Consider the following 26,449-nt stretch of genomic DNA (forward strand, 5'->3'; position numbering starts at 1 on the left):
ATGAGCTTTCGAGTGCAAGCACCCTTTGTCAGACTAAGAACTGACATTCATAACAGTAGGAATATATAAACAAAAGTACAGAATTAAGAATATTCCTTAAAAGTGCTACTGGACTCTGATTTTATTGTGCTACTTCAGACCAACGCGGCTACATATACATATATATGTATACATATATATGTACACATATATACACACACACACACTATATATATACATATATATGTACACATATATACACACACACACACTATATATATATATATATATATATATATATATATATATATATATATATATATATATATATATATATATATATAATATATAAATAATTCTGGCTGTATTGAAACATTTTTGAAAGTCCATTTAAAAAAAAACCTTTGAGATATACAGAGACTTACTTTTTCGTACTACTACAAAGGATCAAACCATTTTATTGGTGATGTTATACACAGTAATGAAAACATTTAAGAACCTTCATTTGGTTCCATTCTTTTCCTTAAAAGCTGAAGAAATGACTGGGGCATCATTGGGTATCCCCTTCATTACACATACAACTAACCTTTATATTTAAGTTCATTAAAGTCACGGATGTTTTGAAGATTGATAGGATCAGCAACGTCCTTTGATGAAGGTCGCCTGACTGGAGCTTGCATACGAAGTCTGGCCATCTCAAATACATCCATACTATGTTTCCTCCTGCTAATAATGATGAAAACCATGTAAAAGTACTAATCTGGAAAAAATATCAGGCAAGGAAACACAGGCTATTCTACAGTACTACTTTTTACAGAGACAGACAGATTTCTGTTACGTAAAACCAAATGTTGGCTGAAACTATTGGCAATGGACATGTCAATAGACTGGTGGCCAAACTCTGACGGAAAAGGTCATCACAATAACTCATTTATACTAGCTAATTAAATTGGTACAATTTGTCAAATACATGATAATAAGGCAATTTCATTTTTATTAGAGAATATGCAAACATTTTGCAGACCTAAAGAACAACTGGCAATGCTGCTTTAGTGCAGGGTCTGGAAGCCCATCAATAAATATTGCGCAAAGAGCTTTTTTAGTCACTGTTAGCTTTTCTACAACTCAGCTCAAAGCAAATGAAACCAAAACCACGGCCTTTAAGAAGACATCCCCCCCCCCCGTCACCCTTCTGCAGTGTGTCAAGGTGGCCTTCTTCCTTGAGGCCCAACAGCTGCATGAAATGATAGCACCCAAATGGCCAGGAATCACCTACAGATGTTTCATACGCTTAAGACAACACAGTGCAACAGAGCAACACCTTCTTCTCACACCATATTACATTTTTAATTTCTATTTCATTTTGTGGAACATTTATTTCAACTGTAGTCTTGTTGAATCATGTATCATTTGCCAGAGAAAACACATGCATTTCAACTCAAGCCTTACTATACAAACAGTAAAAACTTCACCCTTTCAGAGACAGGTCATCATCATCACCATGTACTTTTAGCAACTGTTCCTGCAGCCTCCGCTCCTCACTGCGTAGCTGTTTCCTCATCTCTGACAGCTCATTTATTACATTCTTCTTCTCTTCTTCAGCATGGCAGAAAGAGAAAAGGAAACAGAATGTGCTAGACCAGCATCTGCATTCCTTTGAGAACTCTCAGGAAAAGGGCCAGCCGGGAACACCACCCACAAGAGCTAAAGTTTGGCACACACTCACCATCGGCACGTAACTGGTTTCTTCTAGCCGGTACTGGAGGAGACGGAACCCTGGACTGTGGATCATCCTAGTAAACATTATTTTTAAAAGGTAAAATCAATAAGAGGAGAGACAAAATGACACCACAGTAATTCTTATGTTCAGGTACCCTAAGAAGCATGAAGCTAGTGTCAGAATCTGTGACGGCTTTGGGCTGAAGTTTCTCAAACGTGGTAAACTCCAGGGAGATTCTAAAGCATTCCATTTTTTCCTTTTCAGTGTAAAATTCACTGTTTTAAAAGTTATAATATACATCACTTATTATCAAAGAAGCTTTCCCTCCCATAACCCCCCCCCTTTCCTTAGTCCTAAACAGAGGTGGAGGGAGGAAATAGAGGGGTAAAAACAGATAGAAAAATAAAGAAGTACGGCAAAAAGGATCTATGTATGATTCTTATCCATTCAATGAAGGAACTATAAATTTCACTGGGGAAAATATGAACATGACTAAACATCTCATATTGATGTTAACTTGATTTTCAACAGGAGAACTGAATAAACTGACCCCAAGAAGGGTTTTAATCCGGAACACATTGAAATATAGGATTTATTTACAGCAGAAACACAAGTTTCCTGGCACAAGTTAAGGCTCTCTCCTCTAATGTCTTCTACTTACTGATGCATCCTTCCATTTATTTTATCTCGAAGATCATTCAGGCTACTAGTAAGACTGCTTACAGAAATTGTATCCTTCTATATGGCACTGGATAATAACTGAGGAAATCTACCCTTCCCCAGACTCAACAAACTGTTTTGCACAAATCTCCCTACTTCGAAGTATTCAAAATGTCTTTTAAACAGTGATCCACCTTTGACAGCAATAAACCTGGACACTGCTTTACATACTTTATTCCAGAAATTATTCAAGTATGATGAAATTATGTTGAATTATTTCCAATATTTTAAAATTCAAACAGGAGTTTTTTTGTTTTTGTTTTTTGAGGGGGTGTACCATTTCCACTAGTTCCCATGACCCTTTAGAGCGGCCTTTCTCAACTTTTTTACCATTGAGAAACCCCTGAAACATTCTTCAGGCTTCAAGAAACCCCAGGAGTGGCACAATCATGCAGAACATGGTTGGGAAGCACAGCTGTGGACACGCCCAACTAGGGGCCCTCCTCCCCTTCCCAACCCCTCCTGGCCCATCATTGGCCATTTTGGGAGGGGCAGGTGGGTTGACATGTCCATTTATGGTCATATCACCCAATAAATGTTTAACAAATTTTTTAAAATATATAAAGAATTAAGTCCCACACACTCAAGAAACCCTTCCAGGGCCATCAAGAAGCCCGTTTTAGAGAATGCTTATTCAGGTACTAGTTTGGTATTAAAACTCAGTAGCGAAAATCTTTTTAGCTGTCAGCCATTTCAAGCAGGACTCTGGAGAATTGGCATAGACATAAATAAGAACAGAAAACTGTGCCCTCTCAACACTCAGTATCAGCTTTTTTGTGGCCACATCCCTGAAGGATACATGTAAAACTGAAAAAGCATCAAACTCCACATCCTTTGCAAATTATTTATATAACCCAGGAGCATGCTGACAGAATCCAATGCACACTGGATACATTCATTCAATCAAGAGTTAGGAGTCGAATATATATTTACTGATGGAGTCCTGTACTAGTTTGGTTGTTACGGATACTGTAGGATACAGAACTAATATTTTTATAATTTTCAGGGAAACTGCAGTATGAATAGATGTGAATCTTCACACCAAGTATATGGCTACATGGTAAAAACAGAGGTCAATGATATTATTAGAACATCATTAAAAATTTAGATGAGAAGCCATAAACTGCTTTCATTTTTAGATCTGCTGCTGTTGATCAGAAAGAGCAAATGCTAGAATCTGCATGCGGATTGTATTTTAATAACAAAATGCATACCTGTGTATAGTAAGATATACGGCTCTCCACCAAAAAAGCTTTTTCTTCTTTTACCAAACCTCTATTTGGAATAAGAGGCGAAAACGGTCTGTCCAAACCCTGAAAATAAGAGATCCACAAAAAAAATTGAACTCTTGTATTAATAGTTCAAGAGCTTATCAAAAAAATGAAACAAAGAAAGCTGTTAAAAAGAAGTTTAACTTAATGTCTATTCGCATTCCTACAAAAATTTCCCTCTTCTTTTTATTCCTTGGACTCCCTTCAGGCAAGAAAAGCACTACTCCTAGAAAGATTAAATATCTTCCCCTTGAAAGTGACCTGGGGCAGGTTTTACCATATTCCTGAATTGGAGAGACTTTGCCTCCATGGTTGTTATATCCCTGACGCCTTCCCCCACATCACCTTGGTCTACCCAGCTCTTTGCAGTCAACGCATCCTGAGTCAAGACTATATAACCAAATTGAGGCTGAATTGCAGGAATGGATGGCAAATTCTTAAAGCTCTGCTTAACGCTAACACTCATGCTCTGAATGGCAAATTTACTTTATTCAATGTTAAATCAATATTTTGTATTTGCAAAAATGCTAGCCTGTGCATCGGGTTTCAGTGTATATCACCTATGTCCACCTGTGTTGTAGTTCTCTGTATTTATTTGAATTTTATGCCATTAAAGGTAATTATCCATATAAATAATGTCTGTTCCCAGTACTGGTATGCTGCTCGTCCACCCCAAAGTCAAAGCCAGCCTAACACTTTAAGGGCCTTGATGCACTATATAAAGAAGTTTAGCAGAAAGGGGAGAGATAGCAATACTTGTCAAAGTGTTTGACTACTAATAGATATGTGACTGTGATTAGCACAGTATGTGAAAAGTGACAACATTAAATGAAAGTAGGAGGGAAATGTGTGACTGTATGAAAAGCCACATCTGTGCATTTATACAGGCTGCCTCTTATACTCTCAATATTCAGCTGTTTAATTGCCATTTTGTTTAAACATGAATTTATTTTATTTATTCATATTTAAATTTATATCCCGCCACTCCCAGTAACTGGCTCATGGTGGGTAACAATTGATAAAACTTTATAACAATAAAATTCCACTAAAATGAATGTATTCTTAACAAAACGCTAATGAATTAACACATTCCCAACTTTTGGTCATCATTTTCTTAATCAAAGATGTATCCCACAAGTCACAGCTTTTAGGCCTGCACAGATATTCAAGATGAACACATAAACTGTCAGAAGTACAACTACAACAGCAAGTCACAACTCCTCCAAGTATCCACATATTGCTAAGAAGGTATGTTTAGTGGGTCCCAAGTATGGACTTCAACAGCATTTCTCAATGTACATAAGGGCCCTACTGGATCAGCCCAGCGTTCCATCTAGTTCAGCAGCCTGTTTTACACAGTGGCCAGCCAATTCCTCTGGAGGGCCAACAACACGGCACAGAGACTGAGACCTTCCCTCGACGTAGCTTCCTGGCACTGGGACAGAAGTTGGCTGTACAATTCACATAACCCATTATGGATATATTCTGACCAATATGTGGTCACTTGGTATGCAGAGTAGACAGGAACAGCCACAATTAACTAAAGTACATACATGTCTACACAGGCCTTTTGAATACTGTTCATGTACTTTCCTCTGTAAAAGTGAAATTAAGCAAGGCATAAGAACCGATAGAGTCAAAGATGGACTATTACCTTATATCCAGTTATCTGTTTATCCTTACTCAAGACTACTATAATTAAGGAAGATGAACTTATTGGCCTTGAATGAAATAAGACAAAAGTAGCTAGGAGAAGAAATTTGTTTCCTTTATTGTCGTTTATAGAGACAAACCATTCCAGCCAGACTGGTGCACTGAAACTATAAGCCATATGGATCCGCGGGACCCCGCCAGCTATCGCCCAGTGTCGCACTTGGCGTTCCTGGGCAAGATGGTTGAAAGGGCCGCGGCAGACCAGCTCCTGGCATTCTTGGAAGAAACTTCAGCATTCGATCCATATCAGTCTGGCTTTCGACCTGGCCACGGGGTGGAGACGGTGCTGGTCACCCTGTTGGATGACCTCCGTCGCCAGCTGGATAAGGGCGGGTCGGCAGTGCTGGTTCTTCTGGACCTGTCGGCCGCTTATGACATCGTGGACCACGAGCTGTTGGTCCACCGCCTTGCCGGCACGGGGATACGGGGCACAGCGTTACGCTGGATACGCTCCTTTCTCCAGGACCAGACCCAGAGGGTTGCAGTGGGAGATGAGTTCTCGCGTTCCTATAGACTCCCTTGTGGGGTCCCTCAGGGTGCGGTCCTCTCCCCCACATTATTCAACATCTTTATGCGCCCTCTGGCCCAGCTGGTACGGAGTTTTGGACTGGGTTGCCACCAGTACACTGATGACACCCAGCTCTATCTCCTCATGGACGGCCGCCTGGACTCCCCCCCCCCGGAACCATTCGCCAGATGTTTGGAAGCAGTGACAGAATGGTTCGAGCAGAGTCGCCTGAAACTCAACCCCTCCAAGACGGAGGTCCTGTGGCTGGGACGTAGGGGGCAGGACCAGGAAGCGCGCTTACCCACCCTGGCAGGGACGCATCTCACCATCACGTCCCAGGCCAGGAACCTGGGTGTGGCCATTGATGCCTCCCTGACTTTGGAGGCGCAGGTCAAAAAAGTAGCAGGCCAGGCGTTTTTCCACCTTCGCCAGGCCCGACTATTAGCGCCCTACCTGTCCCCCGAACACTTAGCCACAGTGATCCATGCAACGGTCACCTCCAGAATAGATTTCTGTAACTCGCTCTACGCGGGCCTTCCCTTGTCCTTGATCCGGAAACTTCAGCTAGTGCAAAACGCAGCTGCTAGGGTCCTTACTGGCACATCTTGGAGGGCCCACATCCAGCCAGTGCTGAGGCAGCTGCACTGGTTGCCTATTGCTGCCCGGATCCGGTTCAAGGTTCTGGTTCTAACCTTCAAGGCTTTACGCGAGTTGGGACCCACATACCTGAGGGACCGCCTATCGCCCTATGCCCCTCGCAGGGCCTTGCGCTCTGCGGGTGAAAACCTGTTGGTCGTTCCCGGCCCTAGGGAAGCACGCCTGGCCTCGACCAGGGCCAGGGCCTTTTCGGTCCTGGCCCCGACCTGGTGGAATGAGCTCCCGGGAGAGCTGCGGGCCCTGCGGGATCTTTCAACATTCCGCAGGGCCTGCAAGACGGAGCTCTTCCGCCAGGTTTATGGTTGAGGCCGGGGCTGATAATAGATCTATGCCTCCCCGGGGACTCGGGTTCTGGACCCGAAGCAAAACATCATCAGGACCTCCTCTCCAACCGCTAGTAGTGGGAGGGAGGGGGGGGGGGGGTTGAGCTGCCATTCTTGCCATGCCGGCAATATTGGCAATGTTATTATTGTATTATGGGGTTTTAATGGGGAATTGCGATATTGTTACCCGCCACGAGCCACAAGGGAGTGGCGGGCTATAAATATAATAATAATAATAATAATAATAATAATAATAATAATAATAATAATAATAATAATAATAATAATAATAATAATAATAATAATAATAATAATAATAATAATAATAATAATAATAATAATAATAATAATAATAATAATAATAATAATAAATAATAAATAATAAATAATAAATAATAAATAATAAATAATAAATAATAAATAATAAATAATAAATAATAAATAATAATAATAATAATAATAATAATAATAATAATAATAATAATAATAATAATAATAATAATATGGACTATAGAACTCTGTGGAAAGCTGGTCTGTTGAGGAAGGTTCCTGCCCCTCCCCCTCCACTCTTCACTGTTCCAGCAACGAATAGAAGCAGCACTGGAAGAATGCACGGTTCAAAGGCAACACACTTTCTTCAGTGTTTGGGATTAATTCTAAAGGCAATATACTTAACTAGATATTAAGCCCGCTGTGGCCAAAATACAGCGGGCCCTAGCATGATGGATGGGTGGAGGGATGGGGTGAAGGAAGGAGGAAAAGGAGAAAGAGAGACAGAAAGACAGAAAGAAAGGGAGGAAGATAGAGACAAAAGAAGAGGGAGAGAAACAGGTAGCCAGAAAGAGGCAGATGGAAGAGAGGGAGGAAGGGAGATAGGGAAAAACAAAGGGAATGCTGGGAGGAAGGGAAGGAGAAAGGGAATGCTGGGAGGAAGGGAAGGAGAAAGGGAATGCTGGGAGGAAGGGAGGAACAGAGTAAGGCAGGTGGCCTTGGGACCTTCTGCTGGGCCCAGGGGCAGACTCGGCTGCCACAGGGCCCGGCAGAAGGCTCGGGACGGGGGCAGTGGGCTCCGCGGCCTACTGCCGAGCCTAGGAGCAGGCTCGGCTGCTCCAGGGCCTGGCAGAAGGCTCGGGACGGGGGCAGTGGGCTCCGCGGCCTACTGTCGGGCCTAGGAGCAGGCTCGGCTGCGCCAGGGCCTGGCAGAAGGCTCGGGACGGAGGCGGTGGGCTCCGCGGCCTACTGTCAGGCCTAGGAGCAGGCTCGGCTGCTCCAGGGCCTGGCAGAAGGCTCGGGACGGGGGCGGTGGGCTCCGTGGCCTACTGTCGGGCCTAGGAGCAGGCTCGGCTGCTCCAGGGCCTGGCAGAAGGCTCGGGACTTCGGGAGTGGGCTTTGTGGCCTTCTGGCGGGCCCAAGGGCAGGCGGGCCTGCCCCAGGGCCCAGTAGAAGGCTCCCTGGGCGAGGGGAAGCCGGCCGGAGAACTTACCGCTGGGGAAGGCTTCTTCCTCTGAGCGGCAACTCCCCAGCCGGCCCAGGCGAGGCTGGGCCAACCAGCCAATGGGAGCCGCTCTTTGCGTGACTCCCCATTGGCTGCTTGGCCCCCGAGTTTTTATCACGGACAGGGCCCGCCCTAACACCTCCCCACTTACCCTTACTCCTTTATTCCTCCCGCTCCTCTGGAGCGGGGGGGAGGTTTAAAGATTTTGAAACAGCTTAACATTAGTTCAAATAGTTTCTAATACCAAGGTTGTATCCACATGGAGATTGCCACTTGTTTTGTTCTCATTACAACTGAGAATACAAAGGCATTTGAAATGGCTACAGAATCTCCACACAGGGTTACCCCATGATTTTCCATTATTTCTTACCCCTAGCGGATTTTTTCTTCTTGTATTGATAGTGAGTATATTATACTATACATGCTAAGAAGCAAAAGGCTCAACAATTGTTGGAAGAGGCAATAGCAGGCATGACAGGGAAAGGGGGAAGAAATGGCAGGAGATGTAGGCAGAGAGTTGCAGAGATACACAGCCAACAATGGCCAAATATGCTTTTAGCATACTCGTTCAGAAAAGTTTGGACCAAATCAGGTTTGGACAATTGTACAGAGCTAGGGAAATCCCAACAACATTGTGTGAAAGCAATCCATGTTTCCACCTCTGACAAGTACACCACTTCATTTATCCCAACAAAGAATGAATAAACTGTCCCTGAAGTAAATGCAAATATTTCACTGTGCCTGGGAAGATTTCTCATTAAGTAGAACTCCACAGCTCTTTGTCTCCCTCTTTCCAGAAGGATAATTGCTTTGATCTTCTAAGAAAGTCACTTTTCATTGCACAGAACCTCAAAGTAGCTGTAAGTAGTGACATTTCTTACTTATTTTCATTATTTTATTATTTCTGGGATTTATAGTCCACCTTTTCTTTGGGAACTCAGAGCAGATTACATATTATGGGGTACATATAATCGCTGCATAAAATTTAAATTCAAATTAATAACAATAAAACATTTAAATTAAAATCTACATTAAAATCATGTTAACAATAAATATTAAATATTAAAATCTACATAAGGTTGCCTCTATGAGAGTAGACTTGCTGCACTTGCATCTGCTACATATCTGTATTTCCAGATCATATGCAATAGCAGACACATCTTGAGTGACTGTAAAAAATGCTGCCCTCCATCCGCTTTAGATTGCGGTTCCATTTTTAAGTCATGAGCAGCTCAGGAAGTACAGAGTTCTCTCGACCTCCATTTTACTTTCAACAGCCCTGTGAGGTAGATTAGGCTGAAAGAGAGTGACAAAGCACAAACACCTAGTGACCTTCAAGGACAAGTGGAGTTTTCAACATGGGTTGCCACAGTCCTAGCCTAGATACTCGGCTCTACATAAATTGCAGACATGGGAACTCAAGTTATTTCTATAGGCAGCCTAGCAATGAAGTTAAATGGGGCAGGACACCTAGTGAAATTTTTGTTTTGTTTTGGTAGTGGTAGGGATTGGGGGATGCCCATAAGAGCATTGCCACAAACTTAGTTGACTGTTCCGCTCATTACAGCAAAACATGGACTGAATGGCTGCTGATAGCCTTGACCAACTGCAACTCTCAGCTGCATATTAAGTGCATGTGAAATCTTTCAGGCATTACAGAACATAAATTATGCTGCAAGAAAAAATACAAAGATCCTTAACACAGCTATTGGCTTTCATTATGCTTTCAGACTAGCAAAGAATCCTAGATATCCATCGCCAACAGGATTTCAATCAAGTAAAAAATCCACTTTTTCCAATGTCTCCACTTAATAATTTGAGGCCATTACCTTATTTATCTACTCTTGTTTTCCCAGAACATAGGAGATCATTTACTCTCTTACGATATAACATGCTCCCATCCGTTTTTAGGGAAGGCTTATTCAAAAAACTACCCATCTGTGATCGTTTATGCATCTGCCAGGAAGGGAGCATTGATACATTTGAACCTGTTTTACTCCAATATAGGCTATATGATCAATTCAGGGGAGAACTTATACCTTCCCTACAGAATAAGCCCAACTCAGAGGCAATCAAAGACATGTATTCAGACAAAAGCACAGAAATAACTTCTGTTGTGGCCAGATTTGCTTGGAGAGCAATCAAAACAAGGAAGAGCTGGGTGGATTCGGAGAAACTTAGGTAGAGATAGTCTCAATTGCTTGAGATAATGCTTGTGAGTTTCAAAATTAGAATGATTCTTATAGCTAGAATGTTTTTAAATTTAAATTTAAAAACCAAAGGTGCTCTGATACTTGGAGCAATACTGGACATGATGTAGTACAAGAACAAACTCTTTGACAAATAGCAAATAAATATCTTACTTGAACTGATTAATTGGAGTGCCTGAGTAGATCTTGTGATATTGGCAACATGTTTTTATTGACTAGTAATCTGGCTCAAAGACAGCTTTACCTCAGATCTTCCAACAAATATGGCAGCCCTTGACTTTGCAACATTTCATACAAAGAATGCAGAGCGAGATGTCCTCTACTACAGTGGTCCCCAACCTTTCTGAGGCTGGGGACCGGCAGGGCAATTGCCCCGCCCGTGCATCGCGCATGCGCGGGCCGCGGCCGCGCATCACGCATGCACCATGCGCAGCCGAAATCGTGCCTGCGCGGCACTTTCGCGCATGCGCAAAAGTGCCGCGCATGCACGATTTCGGCCGCGCGTGGCGCAGTGCGCTGCGCGGCCCTGATTCCCTCTCCCCGCCCTCCCGCAGTAAGAAGCTTCCCGGGCCGCAAGCTTGCAGCCTGGGAAGTTTTTTACTGCAGGGGGGGCGGGGAGAGGGAGCCACAGGTTGGGGACCACTGCTCTACTACATACAAAATGGGTGTGCATGTATGCAAATTTTCCTCCTTGATGGACATCTTGCTGCTTCTTCATATCTAGCGTATACAATTCATTATCTCATCTTTTCCATAGAATGATTAACAGCTGATGTTTCTCAGTATCCCCATACAATGGCAGACTCTACTTCTGCATGTCTGACCCCAAATCTGATGAAGTACATTTCAGGAATGACACCCCATCCTTTCAATCAAAGTGAAGAATCGAACTCAATAAATGCTTTTAATTAACACATTACCTTTTCTCCTTCCATCCTTATACATATCTCATTTTCACTAAACTGCTTAAGTTGCTTGTCCAACCGTTCTTCTTCTTGTTGTTTCTTTCTTTCTGCCTCTTTTTTTCTTTCTTCAGCTAATCGATATAGTTCTTCATTTTTTAATCTTTGCTGGAAACGTGATGCAAACACAAAAGGATGCGCATTGGAACAAACTTCTAATTTAATTAAGGTTTCACCTAGATACAATTCTTGATAGCCAACGTTGTGTAGAGGTTAGTATAAGATTAGAATCTGGGAGACCAGGTTCAAATCCCCACACTGCTATGGAAGCTAGCTGTGTAGCTTTGAACCAGTTATATACTCCAAGCTTAACAGAATTCACAGGCATGAGGCAGAAAACAATGTCTGCTTTGGGTTCCTATTGGGCAAAAATGAAGGGTACAGATGGAGCAAATAATAAAACGTTTATCATGGTCAATTTTGCGCCTGCAAAAGAGCAGAATCGGAAAAGATTCTCCAACACTACAGTAGCTTGGAAAATCCATACGTGAAGAGGGTGCTTCATGCATACAAACAACATCACCCCCAACTGAAAGGAACCTAGGGACCAAGACTATATACTGAGAAATATGCCACATCGAAATCAATATGGATTTGTTCCAAGTAAAAATACTTGGGATTAGACTATAAACTGTGTGGAATTAAAGTCAAGCAACAATGAGCAATTATGAAAACACAATCCTATTAAGTCAACCAGTTAGACAATAGTTCAGATACAGTGGTGCATGAGCAGAAAGGAGAATGTATTTAAGCAGTTCCACTTGTGCATGCAGTAACACAACAGTTGTAGCAATACACATAGCATTAATACAATTTTTAACTAATGATATGCATATGGAACAATGGAATGAATACATATATATATAAATAACTAAAAGATGTTCTATATCATTTCACATGTCTGGTCTCCACCTTCGCTCTCCCAGACTTCCCCAAGAAGGACTGGGCCATGCCTTGACCTGGGTGGTGAAGTGAAGAAAATCCATTCCATAGCAGGGACAACTCAAAGAAATATGGGATGAACACAGTCAACAGAAATGTCTACCCCCATCTTCATCCCCAAGAGGCTGCTCCCACCCAGCTGGGGCGGGGAGCAAAAAGGGAGACATGCTCACCTCTGACAAAGCCAGTTAAGGTCACATTGCCCTGAGTTTCCCAGCTGATGGCATGTGCTGCAATGAGGCTGGGGCAGGTTCTGGGTCTACATCATTCAAAAATGGAAGTCTTAAAAAGGAGCTCAGAGAGCCAAGAGAGTTTTGAGGGTAGCTGGATAGTCCCTGATAGCTAAGAGAGGCCAGCCAGGAGAGTCAAAAAGAAGGTAACATGGAATGACTGGAACTCTTTCCTCAAACATACTCTGCCTGCACTGAGGATGCCTTGCCCAGGGGAGTGGAACGCAGGACTGCACTGCAGCACCAGAGGAGTCCCCTCAGCTTCTCACATCCCCCCAGCATGTAATTTTGGTTTGAAATTGTATCAGAAGAAATATCTTTAGCAGAAATAGACAGCAAGTAGTTGTTTTATTTGTTTAGAAAATGTGTAAACCACTTCTCCAGACCTGCTCAAGTTGGCTCACAATACCAAGACAAAACCAAGTAAACAAGACATATTTACTATGATGGATATATGTTAAGTCAGTTTGAAAAATAAGAACAAGTAAAAAAACCTGATTTTTTAAATGCAAGTAGGAAAAAAACGTAGAATGAAGAACAGCTTAAGAAACCCTGGAGGTTCCTTCCAAGACTACGATTCTATAAACTATATATAAATGTATTGTAATGCACATAAACATTACAATGCAGAAGCAGAGTGAGAAGTTTTAAGTGTAAAGGTATAAGGAAGTGGATTCTGAATAAAAAATATTATTTATTTTTCATTTCGTTGTGAGATGTATAACAGATTTTCTTTTAAGCTCAAGTACATTAAAAGCTGTGGCTGGTATATAGAAATGATGACATGTGTAACATGGAATATTTAGTAATGATGAAATTAATAATAACAGTTATAAAATACATCAGTTATGAAATCTGAAAATTGAAATGTTTAAAGTAAGGATTATAGTAATTCATTGAAAATGTCTTAAAAATTACAATGAAGAGACTGTTGGGGAGAAATATTTTCTGTTCCATGCACCATTTAATGCGTAATGATTTTTCTTTTGTAACCCTTTTATATTATCTTGGTTTTTTTAAATAAAAGATATTATTAACCAAAAACTAAAAAAAACCAGTGTTACTTAAGGCAGACAACTTTTAACAATTCCGACACTTAAATATTTTACAAGCTTATATTATGTCGGGTCTTCTAGATATATTATAGCTTGAAATTAATAATTTCCCTTCCACCAACACTCTCCACTCCCTTTCTCTGAGATAGGAAAGGAAAAGTCACACTGCTTCCCTTTAGCTAGGAAATTATCGAAGTCCCAGTACCTCCTCCTCTCTCCGCCTCTTCTTCTCCTGCTCTTCTTCATATTCTCTTTGTATTCTAGCCCTTTGCTCAGCGAGTATTTTTTCTTCCCTTTCTTCTTCAAGCCTTCGTCTTTCACGCTCTGCCTCTTCTCTCTTTCTTTTCTCCTCAATCTAGAAAATAGGGGGAAATAGTATTTGTTTGCAGGGATTTGTCAGCTCCCCAAAACATTCTTCAAAATAACAGGGAAACTTTTCTCCAGAATGTTTCCCCATGGGTCTTTACATCTGGGTAGATAGCTCATTTTGTTCTGTAGAATAGAAGGCCTGGAACCCACAACTTCTCTTCCCATCCCAAGTTACTGTTGCTATAAGGACATGCAAGAAGTGGGCTTTGCCTTGTAGAGGCCCCTCTTAGGAATCAGAAGCAATATACCCACATTTCCCATGGCCTTGCCGTTGTCTGCTAAGCTACCAACAATATCACAGTACCACTTCTTGCTCCAGCATCTGTTCCTCATTGTCTTTATGGCTTATGTCCCACTGCCTAAGAAACTACTTATTCCCCAACAGCAATGAAAACTAGTTGCATTTCCTTTCCCTGGGAAGCCCACAGGGCCTACTTGTAATGGCCAAGGGGCCTCTTCAACAGGGCATGTGCTGCAGGCTCCTTCCGGCAGATTACTGATGCACTGCTGATACTGTACTGTTGATATTTTAGCTAAAGTGCTATGTTATATTTTTATATACTGCCCTCAAACCACAGAAAAGTGGAATAAAAACACATTCAAACAATTACAGATAGAAAAAGCAATGGGAAAGTTTCCATGGTAATACTTTGATATTTCTGCCATTGTCTTGTGCTAATTAATGCCTTCTATTCATTGCTGATCTCAGGTCACTCTCAGTTGTAATTACTGATACATGTTGATAAATATGCCCTTGATCCTGGTTTTTACTTTGCAGCTGGGGCAGAAAAGGTTCTTGTCTATGTTATGTTAGCACAAGTCCTGGCATAACAATAGCCATTATCCTCTGATTGTATGCTCAAACTGTTAATCATCTCCCCTAAGCAAATAATTGTAGTAAGAAATAACCCATTCTCCCTTAGTAACAATATTGAGAACAAATGGGCAAACATTAAATCAGTCCTAAAAATAAGACACAGGGTATAATGAACTTCCTGCAATACAGTCAACTAGGCAGTTCAAGAACCTCTTGGCAGCTTATTTTGGTTGTATGGCCAGACCTTACCTGAAATCCCCTCTCCATACCTAGGCCTGGCTTTCTTGGTTTTGTAAATATGATTCAGAAAGCCAAGTAAACAACACAAAGATGGGGGGGGGGGTCCTGTCATGCAAAGGGCATTACTGCTGTAAAAATCACTCACTTAATGCCCAAGAAATTAAGGACACATTACCCAATGAAATACATTAAATGTTTGTTCAGACTGTATATTCCTATTAATTTAGAGGCAAAAATCTTAAAAATTGTATTTTATAAGTATTTTTGCTTCATTTATACAGAAATATACACTTACCTGAAAACGAAGGAAGTTCTTGTATGATTCTTGCCGCCTAAGCTGCTCTAGTGTTGGTTGCTCACCAAAAACATTACCACGAGCATATGGGGATGTTTGTGAATACGTAAAGCCTAGTTAAGACACACACAAAAAGGAATCAAGCATAGGTAAGCCTGCCCTTGCACAAAAGCCCTCCAATGGATATCTGGTACCTTGAGCCAAAGAAATGGTTGTCCTACTCAACCCATGCAATCTTGGGCATGATGAAAACATTCTATTCCTATGTAAAGCACCAACCAATCAAGCTTTAATTTACTATTGAAAAGATTATTGAAAGAATATCTGCATAAGGTGTCACCATCCATAAGGGTATTTTCAGTGCCTGATTTCTGTGCCTAGTTTCCCCCTTATATTTATTTCAAAAAATATAAATTATGAAAATAATTTCCTAACAACATTGAAAGCACTAGTACCACACAAAAAGAAGCCTTTGTCCAGCTTTTCCAGGTGTTTTGTTCTCAAGCTCTTAATGACAAGTATTTTTTTATAAATTAAAGAACCCGAATAATTGGCTGGAGAATACACTTGTGAATTTAAAAACGGCCAAAAATGCTTTTTACCTTTCTATACACCTTCTCAAATCTTTTTTTTTAATTGTCAGACATTATACTGTGCTTGAAAAAATACTGGAAATAACTAACCAGTCATGGCAAAATATAAACATAGTGACCACCATTAAGCATTGTGCATATGTTGCATGGAGATGCTTGTCCACAACTTTGCACTAGTTATCTGGATTGTGCCTGGAAGGAATGTTGGGCTTGAGCGGCAATCAATACATAGATTGCCAAGATATGACCAAGTTCTTAACAGCCAGTTTTCAAATCATATTATTTGTATGCATAACAAAAAGACAGTGTGGGGTAGTGAGATCTGACCAAGGTTCGAATCACTACTCTGCCATAAAAGCTTGTTGGGTGACATTGGGAGAGTCATGCCCTCTCATCTTAACCTACATTACAGGATCATTGTGAGGAAAATGATGCAAGCTGCGTTGGGGCCTCACTGAAGAGAAAGTTGGGGTATAAATGAAGTAAATAAAAATAAAATGCAAGATCCACTTTTCATTTTGATTGCCATCCAGAGGCTTGCCCTCCCCTTCCATGACAGGATCTGTGGCCAGAGAGTTGTACACTGCTTCAGTTTGAAACCTAGATGTTTCAGACATGATCCAGTAGTCCTAATGCATGGTGGGGGTTTCTCTTCTTTTGATGGAAGACGCACTGTACAAGCATGCCCATGCACAAGAATTTTTCAGTGGAGAACACGCAGTGACTAGAGATCCAAAAATTAATAATGTTTTCGTTTCCAGTATCACTGACAAATATATGAGAACTCTCTTCAGTGGAAAATATTGCACAGGAATAATATACAATGAACTTGGTCAGAGACACAACATCCACTTACAAATGAAAATACAGTATTATTTTACACCTGATATTTTATTTGTAGATTCATCTGTATTCTCAAGTCTTGGGGAAGCCAAACTTAGATCAACAGATACTATGGCCCTTTTATCTTCATATACCCGTGCCTCTGGGTTATGATATGCATCTTCATTTTGCTTGTGCATCACGTTCAAGTCAGCTGAAGGAAAGGGGGTGGGGGAAATAGCCATTTATATTACTTTATTTGGACAAGAGGCATTTTATGGCAGTTTAAGATAAGACAAGAAATGTTTCTGCACATATACATTTAAGAAGGTGCGGAAAGGCCATACACCAAGCAGAATTAAGCATACTTTATATGGATTAATATTAAAAACTCACTAAAGCATTAAAACAACAAATTCGTTATGATCCCTTTTTAAAGAGCAAGGTATTTACTACAAAGTGTAAGCAATGGAATGTAGCTATGAATATCAGGGCTTCTGAAGTCTCAAAACTACATGGACAGAATGCTTATTGTCCAGACTGTTGCATGTCTACTATTTGGTGCTACGTGGTTTTCTCTAGCTTAATCATCTCATTACTTTAAGTTTAGTCCCTATTATTATTTTAAAATGTTATATGCAACCTTGCAGTTAACATAAGGAGTGTGCATTCAGCATAAACTGAGCTGATTCCATAAAGGTGAGATATCAGCATGAACAACCAGAACTGATTACTTCTATGCTGAAATTCATTGTTTCAAATCCAGTTTGTTCTCTTATATAATGCAAATTAATTCTAAATATAAGCGACTTTATAGATCAAAGCTACAAAAAATAAGTTCCCCTAACTTTCAAACATACTTATGAGGTTTCCTTTTTTGTCTCTGAGAGGAGCACCACCACCTTCTTTTCCCCATGGATTGTAATGTCTCATTTCAGCTTCTAATTTGGCTTCATACCGTCCCTTTTCCTCCTTCTCTTGCCTACGACGTTCTTCTCTTTCCTTTATCTGTTAAGAAGGGCTACTATTCAATTTCTTATGAATAAAAATACATTTTAATTAATACTGTTCAAACACTGATGCATTATTCCTTTTTCATATGATATAAGTATATATCATAATATAGGTATATATATTTTGCCCATATATACTTAATTAAGTATATACTTAATTAAGAATATTGCACACAGATGTGTGTATACACAAACCTGTTCATCATCATAATGCATAAAAATCTTGAGAAAGATATTTTTAAAGTATAAAGATTCCTACTACAGATACTTGGAGTTGTATAAAACCAGGATTAAAGATACTACATATTGTTATTTAGAAGCAGAAACATTTTTAAACCACTGGAAAAGTAATGTTAGTGCAAGTTAAAAATCCCCAATAGCAGCATTAAAGTAGAAATAAGCACGAGTAGACCCCACATGATTCAACACAACTTAGCAATCAACATGTTTGTACAACAAATATCCAAATATCACAATGTTGAATAAAAATGACAAACTCAAGAACAGTTCTATTTTTAAAATAATTTAATATAGATAAAACAAAACTAAACACACATTGCTAACACATGATCCAAAATATGTTTCTCAGAATATAATTATTTAAATATTTTACACATTTGAGGGGTGGGCACAATTTTTGACAGTTTATTTTATTTTATTATTGGATTTTTATACTACCTTGCCAGCTCGTGAAAGTTTACAGCATAATGATAAAAACATTAACCCCATAAGATGGCAAGCTATGTTCTCTTGCCGACAGTAAAAAGGTAAAGGTAAAGGTATCCTCTGTGCAAGCACCGAGTCATGCCTGACCCTTGGAGTGACACCCTCCAGCGTTTTCATGGCAGACTCAATATGGGGTGGTTAGCCAGTGCCTTCCCCAGTCATTACCGTTTACCCCTGAGCAAGCTGGGTACTCATTTTACCGACCTTGGAAGGATGGAAGGCTGAGTCAACTTTGAGCCGGCTGCTGGTATTGAACTCCCAGCCTCATGGGCAAAGCTTTCAGACTGCATGTCTGCTGCCTTACCACTCTGCGCCACAAAAGAGGCTCTTTTGCCGACAGTACAACATAATAAATATAAATAGAAAATAAAACAATAACACAACAAGATGGCAACAGTACTGCACTTATTGGCCCTTATTCCTCATCTCATCCATTCCCAGTTGCAACTAAGAAGCTATAAATCCAGGGGCGATAGTTGGCCCTGGGGGGAGGGGGGACAGATTACACAAGGATAGGGAAGGACCTGTACTCAAAGCCCTATATTTAGCCCAGCCTCAACCAAAAGCCTGGCAGAAGAGCTCTGTCTTGCAGACCCTGTAGAACCCAGAGGGCTCCGACAGGGCCCTTAGCTCATCGAGGAGCTCATTCCACCAGGTAGGGGCCAGGACTGAAAAAGCCCTGGCCCTGGTTGAGGCTAAGCATGCTTACTAGGGGCCTGGGACCATCAACAAATTCATACCCGCAGAGTGGAGTGCCCTGCGCGGGGCCTAAGGAGATAAACGGTCCCACAGATAGGTAGGACCCAGGCTACGTATATACCGAACTTGATCCGTAAGCAAACTGGCAACTATAATACAGCTGTGTCAGCAACGGCTAGACAAGGGCCCTCCAAAATGACCTAGTGAGGATCCATGCAGCAGCATTCTGTAAAAGCTGCAGTTTCCGGGTAAAGTTGCAAAAGAAAAGAGCAACAATACTGTTCCTCAGTCTAGTTTGCCTATGAACTACCTACATCCAACGGGGTGGATATGAGACAACCCTGTTTTTACAGACAGGAAATCAGGATACCTAGGTTTTTAAAGTTAAATTAATACTGAATATTATACATACTGAGAACAGGTGGACAAGGCTTGCTGTTATTTCTTAGTAGAAAGGCACAACTGGGCTAGAAATCCCCATTAATGATATGAAAATATGAAGAGAAAAATCAGTTACAAGTACAGACTTTCTGGATAAGATTACATTAAGAAAAACAATTAAAATTAAATTATGAACGCTGTTTCAGAAAATATTACAGAACTACTATACCTGCTTTTGCAATTCTTGTTGATATGCTAAAACTGCTTCTCTTGAGGGCTTTGTTTTTTCTTCTGGAAATATTCCTAGTCCTCTTTGTTTTTCATTTGTGATTTTTGCTCCACTTTTACTTCTGCATTCAAGGAGGTTTTTAAAAATATTATAATGAAATCATATAATTAGAATGCAAAACTAAAAATAATTTCTTATCAAGATGTGTTTAAACAAATAATATATTCCTCTGCCTGACAATTTCAAAACCAGAATTTGATTTAAAATCATGTTACCTTCAGAAACCTAACTTTTTTTCACCATTCCATCTGAGCAACAACAAAATGTGGTCTGTCCTCAAGAGAGAAGCCAGCAACACCTAACTAATCTTAGCAATACTTACACAAGCCCAGCAACAGGGTTTTGACTAGCATCAATAACAGGTACAGGTGCAGATGAAGGCTGGATCCCCGTCATACCTGTGCCATCTAAAACAATAAAGATGTATAAAATTTAAAATCAGTATTTATGGGTGGAATGTATTACAGATAAGGAAGAAAATCAAACACTAAATAAAATTGTTCCATTAAAAGAAAAGACATGCATAAGCAAGACAATAGACGTGATGTAACTGCAAATTTTGTGCCAATGCACATAACAGAGCTCTAGTATTTTTTGTAAAATGAAAAATGCAGTTCAAGAGGATCAGAGAAGCTACAGGGAGCTCAATTCCCCATGTATAATTTTCCTGCTCCAAGTTGTCCCCAAACGGTGTTCTCCCCAGTGGATTTCCAAATACTTGAATCCATTATTAGAACAGAGGGCAGAAAGGGGTTAAGCTCAAGGATAGAATCATGCTTCTCAACTCTAAATGCTCATTTCTCAAAATTCCATTAATTGGAGAAGAAAAAAATTGCCAATTCACAGTAAGGGAAAATTAATTTCTAAACTTAAAACCTGCATCACAAATCAGATAAAATATGGTTCTACAGTGTTCCAATCACTATTTTTCCTGTAGAAAAAGTGGTTTATCTGGTATTACCAAAATACCCATGAAAACCTTTATTTCTTCTATATGGTAAAACATGTATATCAACCAACAAGCTTACAGTATGCAAGACTGGGATCCAAAGGATTTCTGGCACCATAGAAATAGTATGCGTCGTCATATGGAGTTCTATAGTTATCTGTCAACGTTGGTGGCGGTGGTGGAGGTGGCAGAGGAGCAATTCTAAATGAAAAGAGGACAAAGCTTTAAAAGAGGGGATCTTTGGGTAGCTTGCACCTCCCTGGGTCATCTAGTCCAACCCCCTGCACTATGCAGGACACTGACAAACCGATCGCTCATCCACTGTAACCTGCCACCTCGAGCCTTCACAGAATCAGCCTTCTTTGGGGCTAGGGACCACAAGTCAGTTCACAGTCACTGAGTGAAGTGCCTCCAAGGGACATATTCAGACAGGCGGTCCCTTAGATATGCTGGGCCCAGACTGCATATGACCTTGAAGGTTAGAACCAATACTTTGAAGCAAACCTGAACCTTTACTGGGAGCCAATGTAGTTGCTGCAGTACTGGTCTGATGTGGACCCTCCACAGTGTTCTTGTGAGGACTTGCACAACAGCATTTTGGACATTTGTAATTTTTGGTTTAGTGTCAAGGGTAGGTAGGCCGGCATAGAGTGAGTTACAGTAATCCAATCTAGAGATGACCGTCACATAGATCACTGTGGCCAGGTGTTCAGGGGTAAGGTAGGGCACTAGTAGCTTGGCCTAGAGAAGGTGGAAAGAAAGCCAGCTTTGCTATTCTTGTGGCCTGAGTCTCCATTGACAAGGAGATGTCAAAAAATGGCCAAATTCCTGTCTGTATGTGCTGTCAGCTACACTCCATCCAGCCAAGGCAGGCAATCTTCCTGGTCTGACCCTTTCCTCCCCAGCCACAGGACCTCTGTCTTCAAGGGGTTCAGCTGCAAGCAGCTACCCTTGAGCCACTCCACCACTGCATTCCTTAGTAACATCTAGATTACATAACTTCACTGCACTCTATGTGGAGCTGCTCCTAAAGGGCATGTGAAAACTAGTTGGTACAGGGTGCTTTGGCAAGAATACTGGCTGGAATGGGTCATATTAATCCCATCTTGTTCCACCTGTACTGAATTCCATTTTGCTTCTGGGCCCAATTCAAAGTGCTGACATTGTTTCTTAAAGCCCTATATAGAGACCAATATAACTTGAGGACAGAGCCTCTTGTGGCGCAGAGTGGTAAGGCAGCAGAAATGCAGTCTGAAAGCTCTGCCCATGAGGCTGGGAGTTCGATCCCAGCAGCCGGCTAAAGGTTGACTCAGCCTTCCATCCTTCCGAGGTCGGTAAAATGAGTACCCAGCTTGCTGGGGGGTAAATGGTAATGACTGGGGAAGGCACTGGCAAACCACCCCGTATTGAGTCTGCCATGAAAACGCTGGAGGGCGTCACCCCAAGGGTCAGACATGACTCGGTGCTTGCACAGGGGATACCTTTACCTTTACCTTATAACTTGAGGACCTTCTATTCCCATATGAACCTCCCTGACCATTACAGTCATCTTTGTGGGCCCTGATACAGATGCCTCATCATCTGAAGATGGATGGCAATCTGAGAAAGGGACTTCTCAGTAATGGCACCAAAACTTTAGAATTCCATCATCATGGAGATTAGTCCATCTCTATCACTGCCTTCTGCTAGCAGGAAAATATTCTTTGTTTCCTTGAGTACTTCCTTATTGACCTTCTTTCCCATTTGTTTACATGTATAAGTATTATTTTAAATGTCTTTTTAAAGTGAGTGACACCTTGAGGGCCCTAGTTAGGCAGATGGCAAAACACATGCTTTAAATGAATAATATTCCTATCTAGAATACTAAAAATATGTTAACAGACTTAAGCACATCTACATCCACCAGCTAGCTATGCAGTGAGAGAGAGGAACAAAATATTTAGCACAGCTTGATTTCATGGACATTGTGTTATAAAGAAAAGTCACAATACTATATACCTGAATTCTAGCTAGGCTCTGAATCAACTGCAATTAGGGTACTACAGGGCAGTTACCTGGGAGCCAACATTTCTCCAAGAGCACTGGATAATCCTCTGTGAAAATCTTCATTCACTGCTAAGACAGGAGGGGCAGATATGGAGGCAGGTCCAGGTGTAGGAGTTTGGAAGGCAGGTCTGGGTCTCTCTGGTGGTGACTTCTCCTCAGAAATTTGTGGTGCTAATCCCAGCTCTCTCAGTCTATTAGGCTATGGGAAAGAAAACCAGTTCACTAATTATTATTTAGGATGTTGCTGTGGTTACTCAAGCTATCTCAGCTGATTGCCACTGTAAGACAGAACACAGTGGTTTCACACAGCAGCACCAATTTTCAAGGTATTACAAAAAGACATTGAAATCTAGTGCCATCATTAATTTTCTATGAAATAACTGTCATGCACTTAAACAAATTTGCTAGTAATAAAAGAAAGTTAATACTATTATCAGCACACGTTAATTTTAGAAAGGTTATTTCAAAGGAAGAGCAACATTCTAGAGAATGAATCCAATACCCAATAAACATTTCTAAAACATTGCCAATTAAGGGAGGAAAACCCCAATATATGTCTCAGTTCTATTAATATTTTTTCAGTTAAGTGTTTTTGCTTTTCGGTTTTAAAATATGCACTATGAACCTACTACTAATTAAAAATGTTTATTGACAAGTTTTAGAGGCTACAGAAGGAAAGGAGATACCATGCAACTTAGTCCAAAAAGCCTGCAGGTTCCAAACTATTCCATCACATTCTGAACAGATTCACTTGCAGCTGCAGCACACCTAACAGCTGCGGTATTTCAAAAAAGTAAAACATATTTTTATTTATCAAAATACTGATACAATGCAAAAAGTCTTAAGATGATTGCAAAGATGGATTTCTTTTTTGAATTTCTTTTATCACATTATTACTGTGCTATTAATAATGTTGTTGACCAGAAAATGCTGATAGCTCTGGAACCCTACATGCCTGACTGGCTACCAACTTGGAAGAGTAGGTATTGACAAAAATGGCAATGTGGTAAAACGTTTACCTTTTCTTCACTTAGCTGCAAGACAGTATATATAATAAAATTAATATTTACAACTACAGAATTGCATAATTCAGTTACAAAAACTGTGCACATGTGAATCATACTTAATTTGTAATAAGAGTTTTAAGATTTACCACATCTATATTGAAAGTGATAAGTTCTGACTTATGAACTCTGATTAATGTAACAAACCAACTGGAAGCCAAAGGAATTCCTGAACCGCAGCATTTTTTTTCCTCTTCAGCAATTAAACATACAAGCAATTAAGTATGAGAGCATTTCAAACTGCTTTTTGGACTACAAGGCTTGGAAACGGGGAGGGAAGAGGGAAAGTGATAACTGTAAAGGTAGGTTGGTGACGGGAACAGAGCATGCAAGGTACGTGCTCACTGACTCTTTTGAATCCCTGCCATATTTTAAAAGTATAAAATATTATACATTGAAGGTGGATTTCCTGTATGTGCAGTGCAGCCTGTGTCATTTCACTATGACTCCACATATAACATTCCAATGTTCCTCAACCTTTCCAGACTTGGGGGCCACCTTTAAAGTAGTGGCATAGGGCTCACTGAACCGTAAGCATATGACTGAAAATCATAGTCACATGAGACAGGAAACACAAGCCACGCACCATGAAGACTTGTGTACTGAGGTACAAACCAAGGATCAGACCCATATTACTTAGGGCTAAATCAAGGATCAGGTATCATACCAATGGGAGCTCTGTCCTTCTTATCCTGATACTTTTCTCCACAGGTGAGCGAACAAAGCCAAGAAACATGTGGCTACTGATGTATATGTTGGAAGGGAACTCTTGTGTTCATTACCACCATATTCTAAGTTGTATTAACTTACAGCATCTTAATCAGTGGCACATTATCACTCCATGGTAATGTTACAGAGCTTAAACCAGGACCCTAATATTGAACCAGAAAAAAAAACACTGAAAAAATACTTCAATTATTACTTCACTTAAGCAAGTAACAACTTTTGAAAACAGATATGTCATCTAATTCAGTGTTCATGCGTAGGTTTAAATCACATATCTTCACTTACCAAGCTATTAAATCTAGCTACATCCATTAGCCCTATATTTCATAACTTTTTTTGACTGGTGCTCCAGTCCATTCAATGTCCCATCTTGGCAATATCCTCAGAACAACAGTCTACCTTGATGTGCTAGGATAGTTGGGTTTCTTGCGCTCACCCAAGAAGGATGACTGACAATACAGTCCTTCCAGAAGCTCAACTTTGCCACAAAAAGATATCATGGTCTTCTTTTAGGTGTCATCTAACATGAGCCACATGTTCCAATATCCACTGTCCTAACATTTGCTGAGGTAAATGTGTTTGTTTTTTAAAGCAGGAGATAGACATTCCAGTGCTACTGACACAATTACTGTGAAGCAGAAGCAAGGGAGGCCAGAGGAAGGATTAGTGATGCACCTATACTGATATTATCCAATAAGTGCTCATGATACTACTATGTCAATTTCTCCAAGAAACCAGCATGTGCTTGTGGGTCATAAAAACATCAGTTTCCCAGCAACTGATTGCTGAGCAACCTCAACGTAACAGAAAGAAGAGCATTTTTAAGCAGACTGATAAGTTTCAGCACCTCCAAACTATTTGGAAACACATTATTCAGCCAACTTTAATCGTAAAAAGATCACCAAGAAGAGGGGGAGGGGTTTGTCACAAAAACACTAATGATCACATTCATGTCTGAGAATTACGGAATACAGTTGCAGAAAATTCACTGTAATTGGTACTTTTCCATGAGACAGCTTTAAACTATGATTATTGTTTGTAGCTGAATCATAGAATCATAGAGTTGGAAGGGGCCATACAGGCCATCTAGTCCAACCCCCTGCTCAACGCAGGATCAGAGACCAGCCAAAAGAAGAGGGAAAGGAGGACAACACAGACACAATGGACTGGGAAACATCAAACCACAACTTTATTGACCACAGATTCCTCAGCGCTTAGGCTGGGAGTGAAAGAGACAGCTGAGAGTCTAGCTGCTGACCAAGTGCTCCAAATGCCAGCCTACCCCCTCCCCCTTTTTAAACATCCAGCACATCCCAGATTGGAGCCACCAACATCCAGGTTCTCCAGCCCCATCTCCCACAACAAAAAGGATGGGTCATCAGAAAAGGATGTGAAAATCACACGGACAAGAGCCAATGCTGAGCGTAATAGTCCAGAGTTGTCCTGCTCTCTCCCCTACTACCATCAGAGCATAACAGGCACTCCAACCTAAGAAGCAAACCTTATCAAAGGCAACTTTGTTTAATTGAAAACATGAAAGTATATGTGATTAGGTCAACACATAAAATGGTTGCATACCAGCTTTTCAACATATGCAGTTAAGCAGCTCTCCAAGTCTCTACACAAACAATCGAT

At 40.7% G+C, this 26,449-nt stretch overlaps 1 protein-coding gene across 18 annotated transcripts in view; it reads right to left on the reverse strand.

Moving 5' to 3' along the window:
- The window catches only part of CSPP1 (centrosome and spindle pole associated protein 1), a 59,120-nt gene that overhangs the window by 9,670 nt on the left and 23,001 nt on the right, over positions 1-26,449 (reverse strand). For 9 of the 18 annotated variants that reach the window (XR_013234111.1, XM_077352235.1, XM_077352233.1 and 6 more), the window contains 14 exons: positions 24,044-24,058; positions 23,033-23,223; positions 21,058-21,179; positions 20,352-20,436; positions 19,970-20,090; positions 17,782-17,929; positions 16,983-17,135; positions 15,507-15,619; positions 13,991-14,140; positions 11,517-11,666; positions 3,634-3,732; positions 1,706-1,772; positions 1,452-1,575; positions 566-705 (listed from right to left, as the gene is read on the reverse strand). Coding sequence is in view for 17 of the 18 variants with exons in the window: in XM_077352235.1 (XP_077208350.1) it covers positions 566-705; positions 1,452-1,575; positions 1,706-1,772; positions 3,634-3,732; positions 11,517-11,666; positions 13,991-14,140; positions 15,507-15,619; positions 16,983-17,135; positions 17,782-17,929; positions 19,970-20,090; positions 20,352-20,436; positions 21,058-21,179; positions 23,033-23,223; positions 24,044-24,058 (1,678 nt within the window). In the remaining variant the exon portion in view is untranslated. The remainder of the gene's footprint in view (positions 1-565; positions 706-1,451; positions 1,576-1,705; positions 1,773-3,633; positions 3,733-11,516; positions 11,667-13,990; positions 14,141-15,506; positions 15,620-16,982; positions 17,136-17,781; positions 17,930-19,969; positions 20,091-20,351; positions 20,437-21,057; positions 21,180-23,032; positions 23,224-24,043; positions 24,059-26,449) is intronic. The other 9 variants (XM_077352237.1, XM_077352236.1, XM_077352232.1 and 6 more) reach the window with 6 other exon arrangements.

This window comes from Paroedura picta, chromosome 9 (assembly GCF_049243985.1).
Source record: "Paroedura picta isolate Pp20150507F chromosome 9, Ppicta_v3.0, whole genome shotgun sequence".
NCBI lineage: Eukaryota > Metazoa > Chordata > Lepidosauria > Squamata > Gekkonidae > Paroedura > Paroedura picta.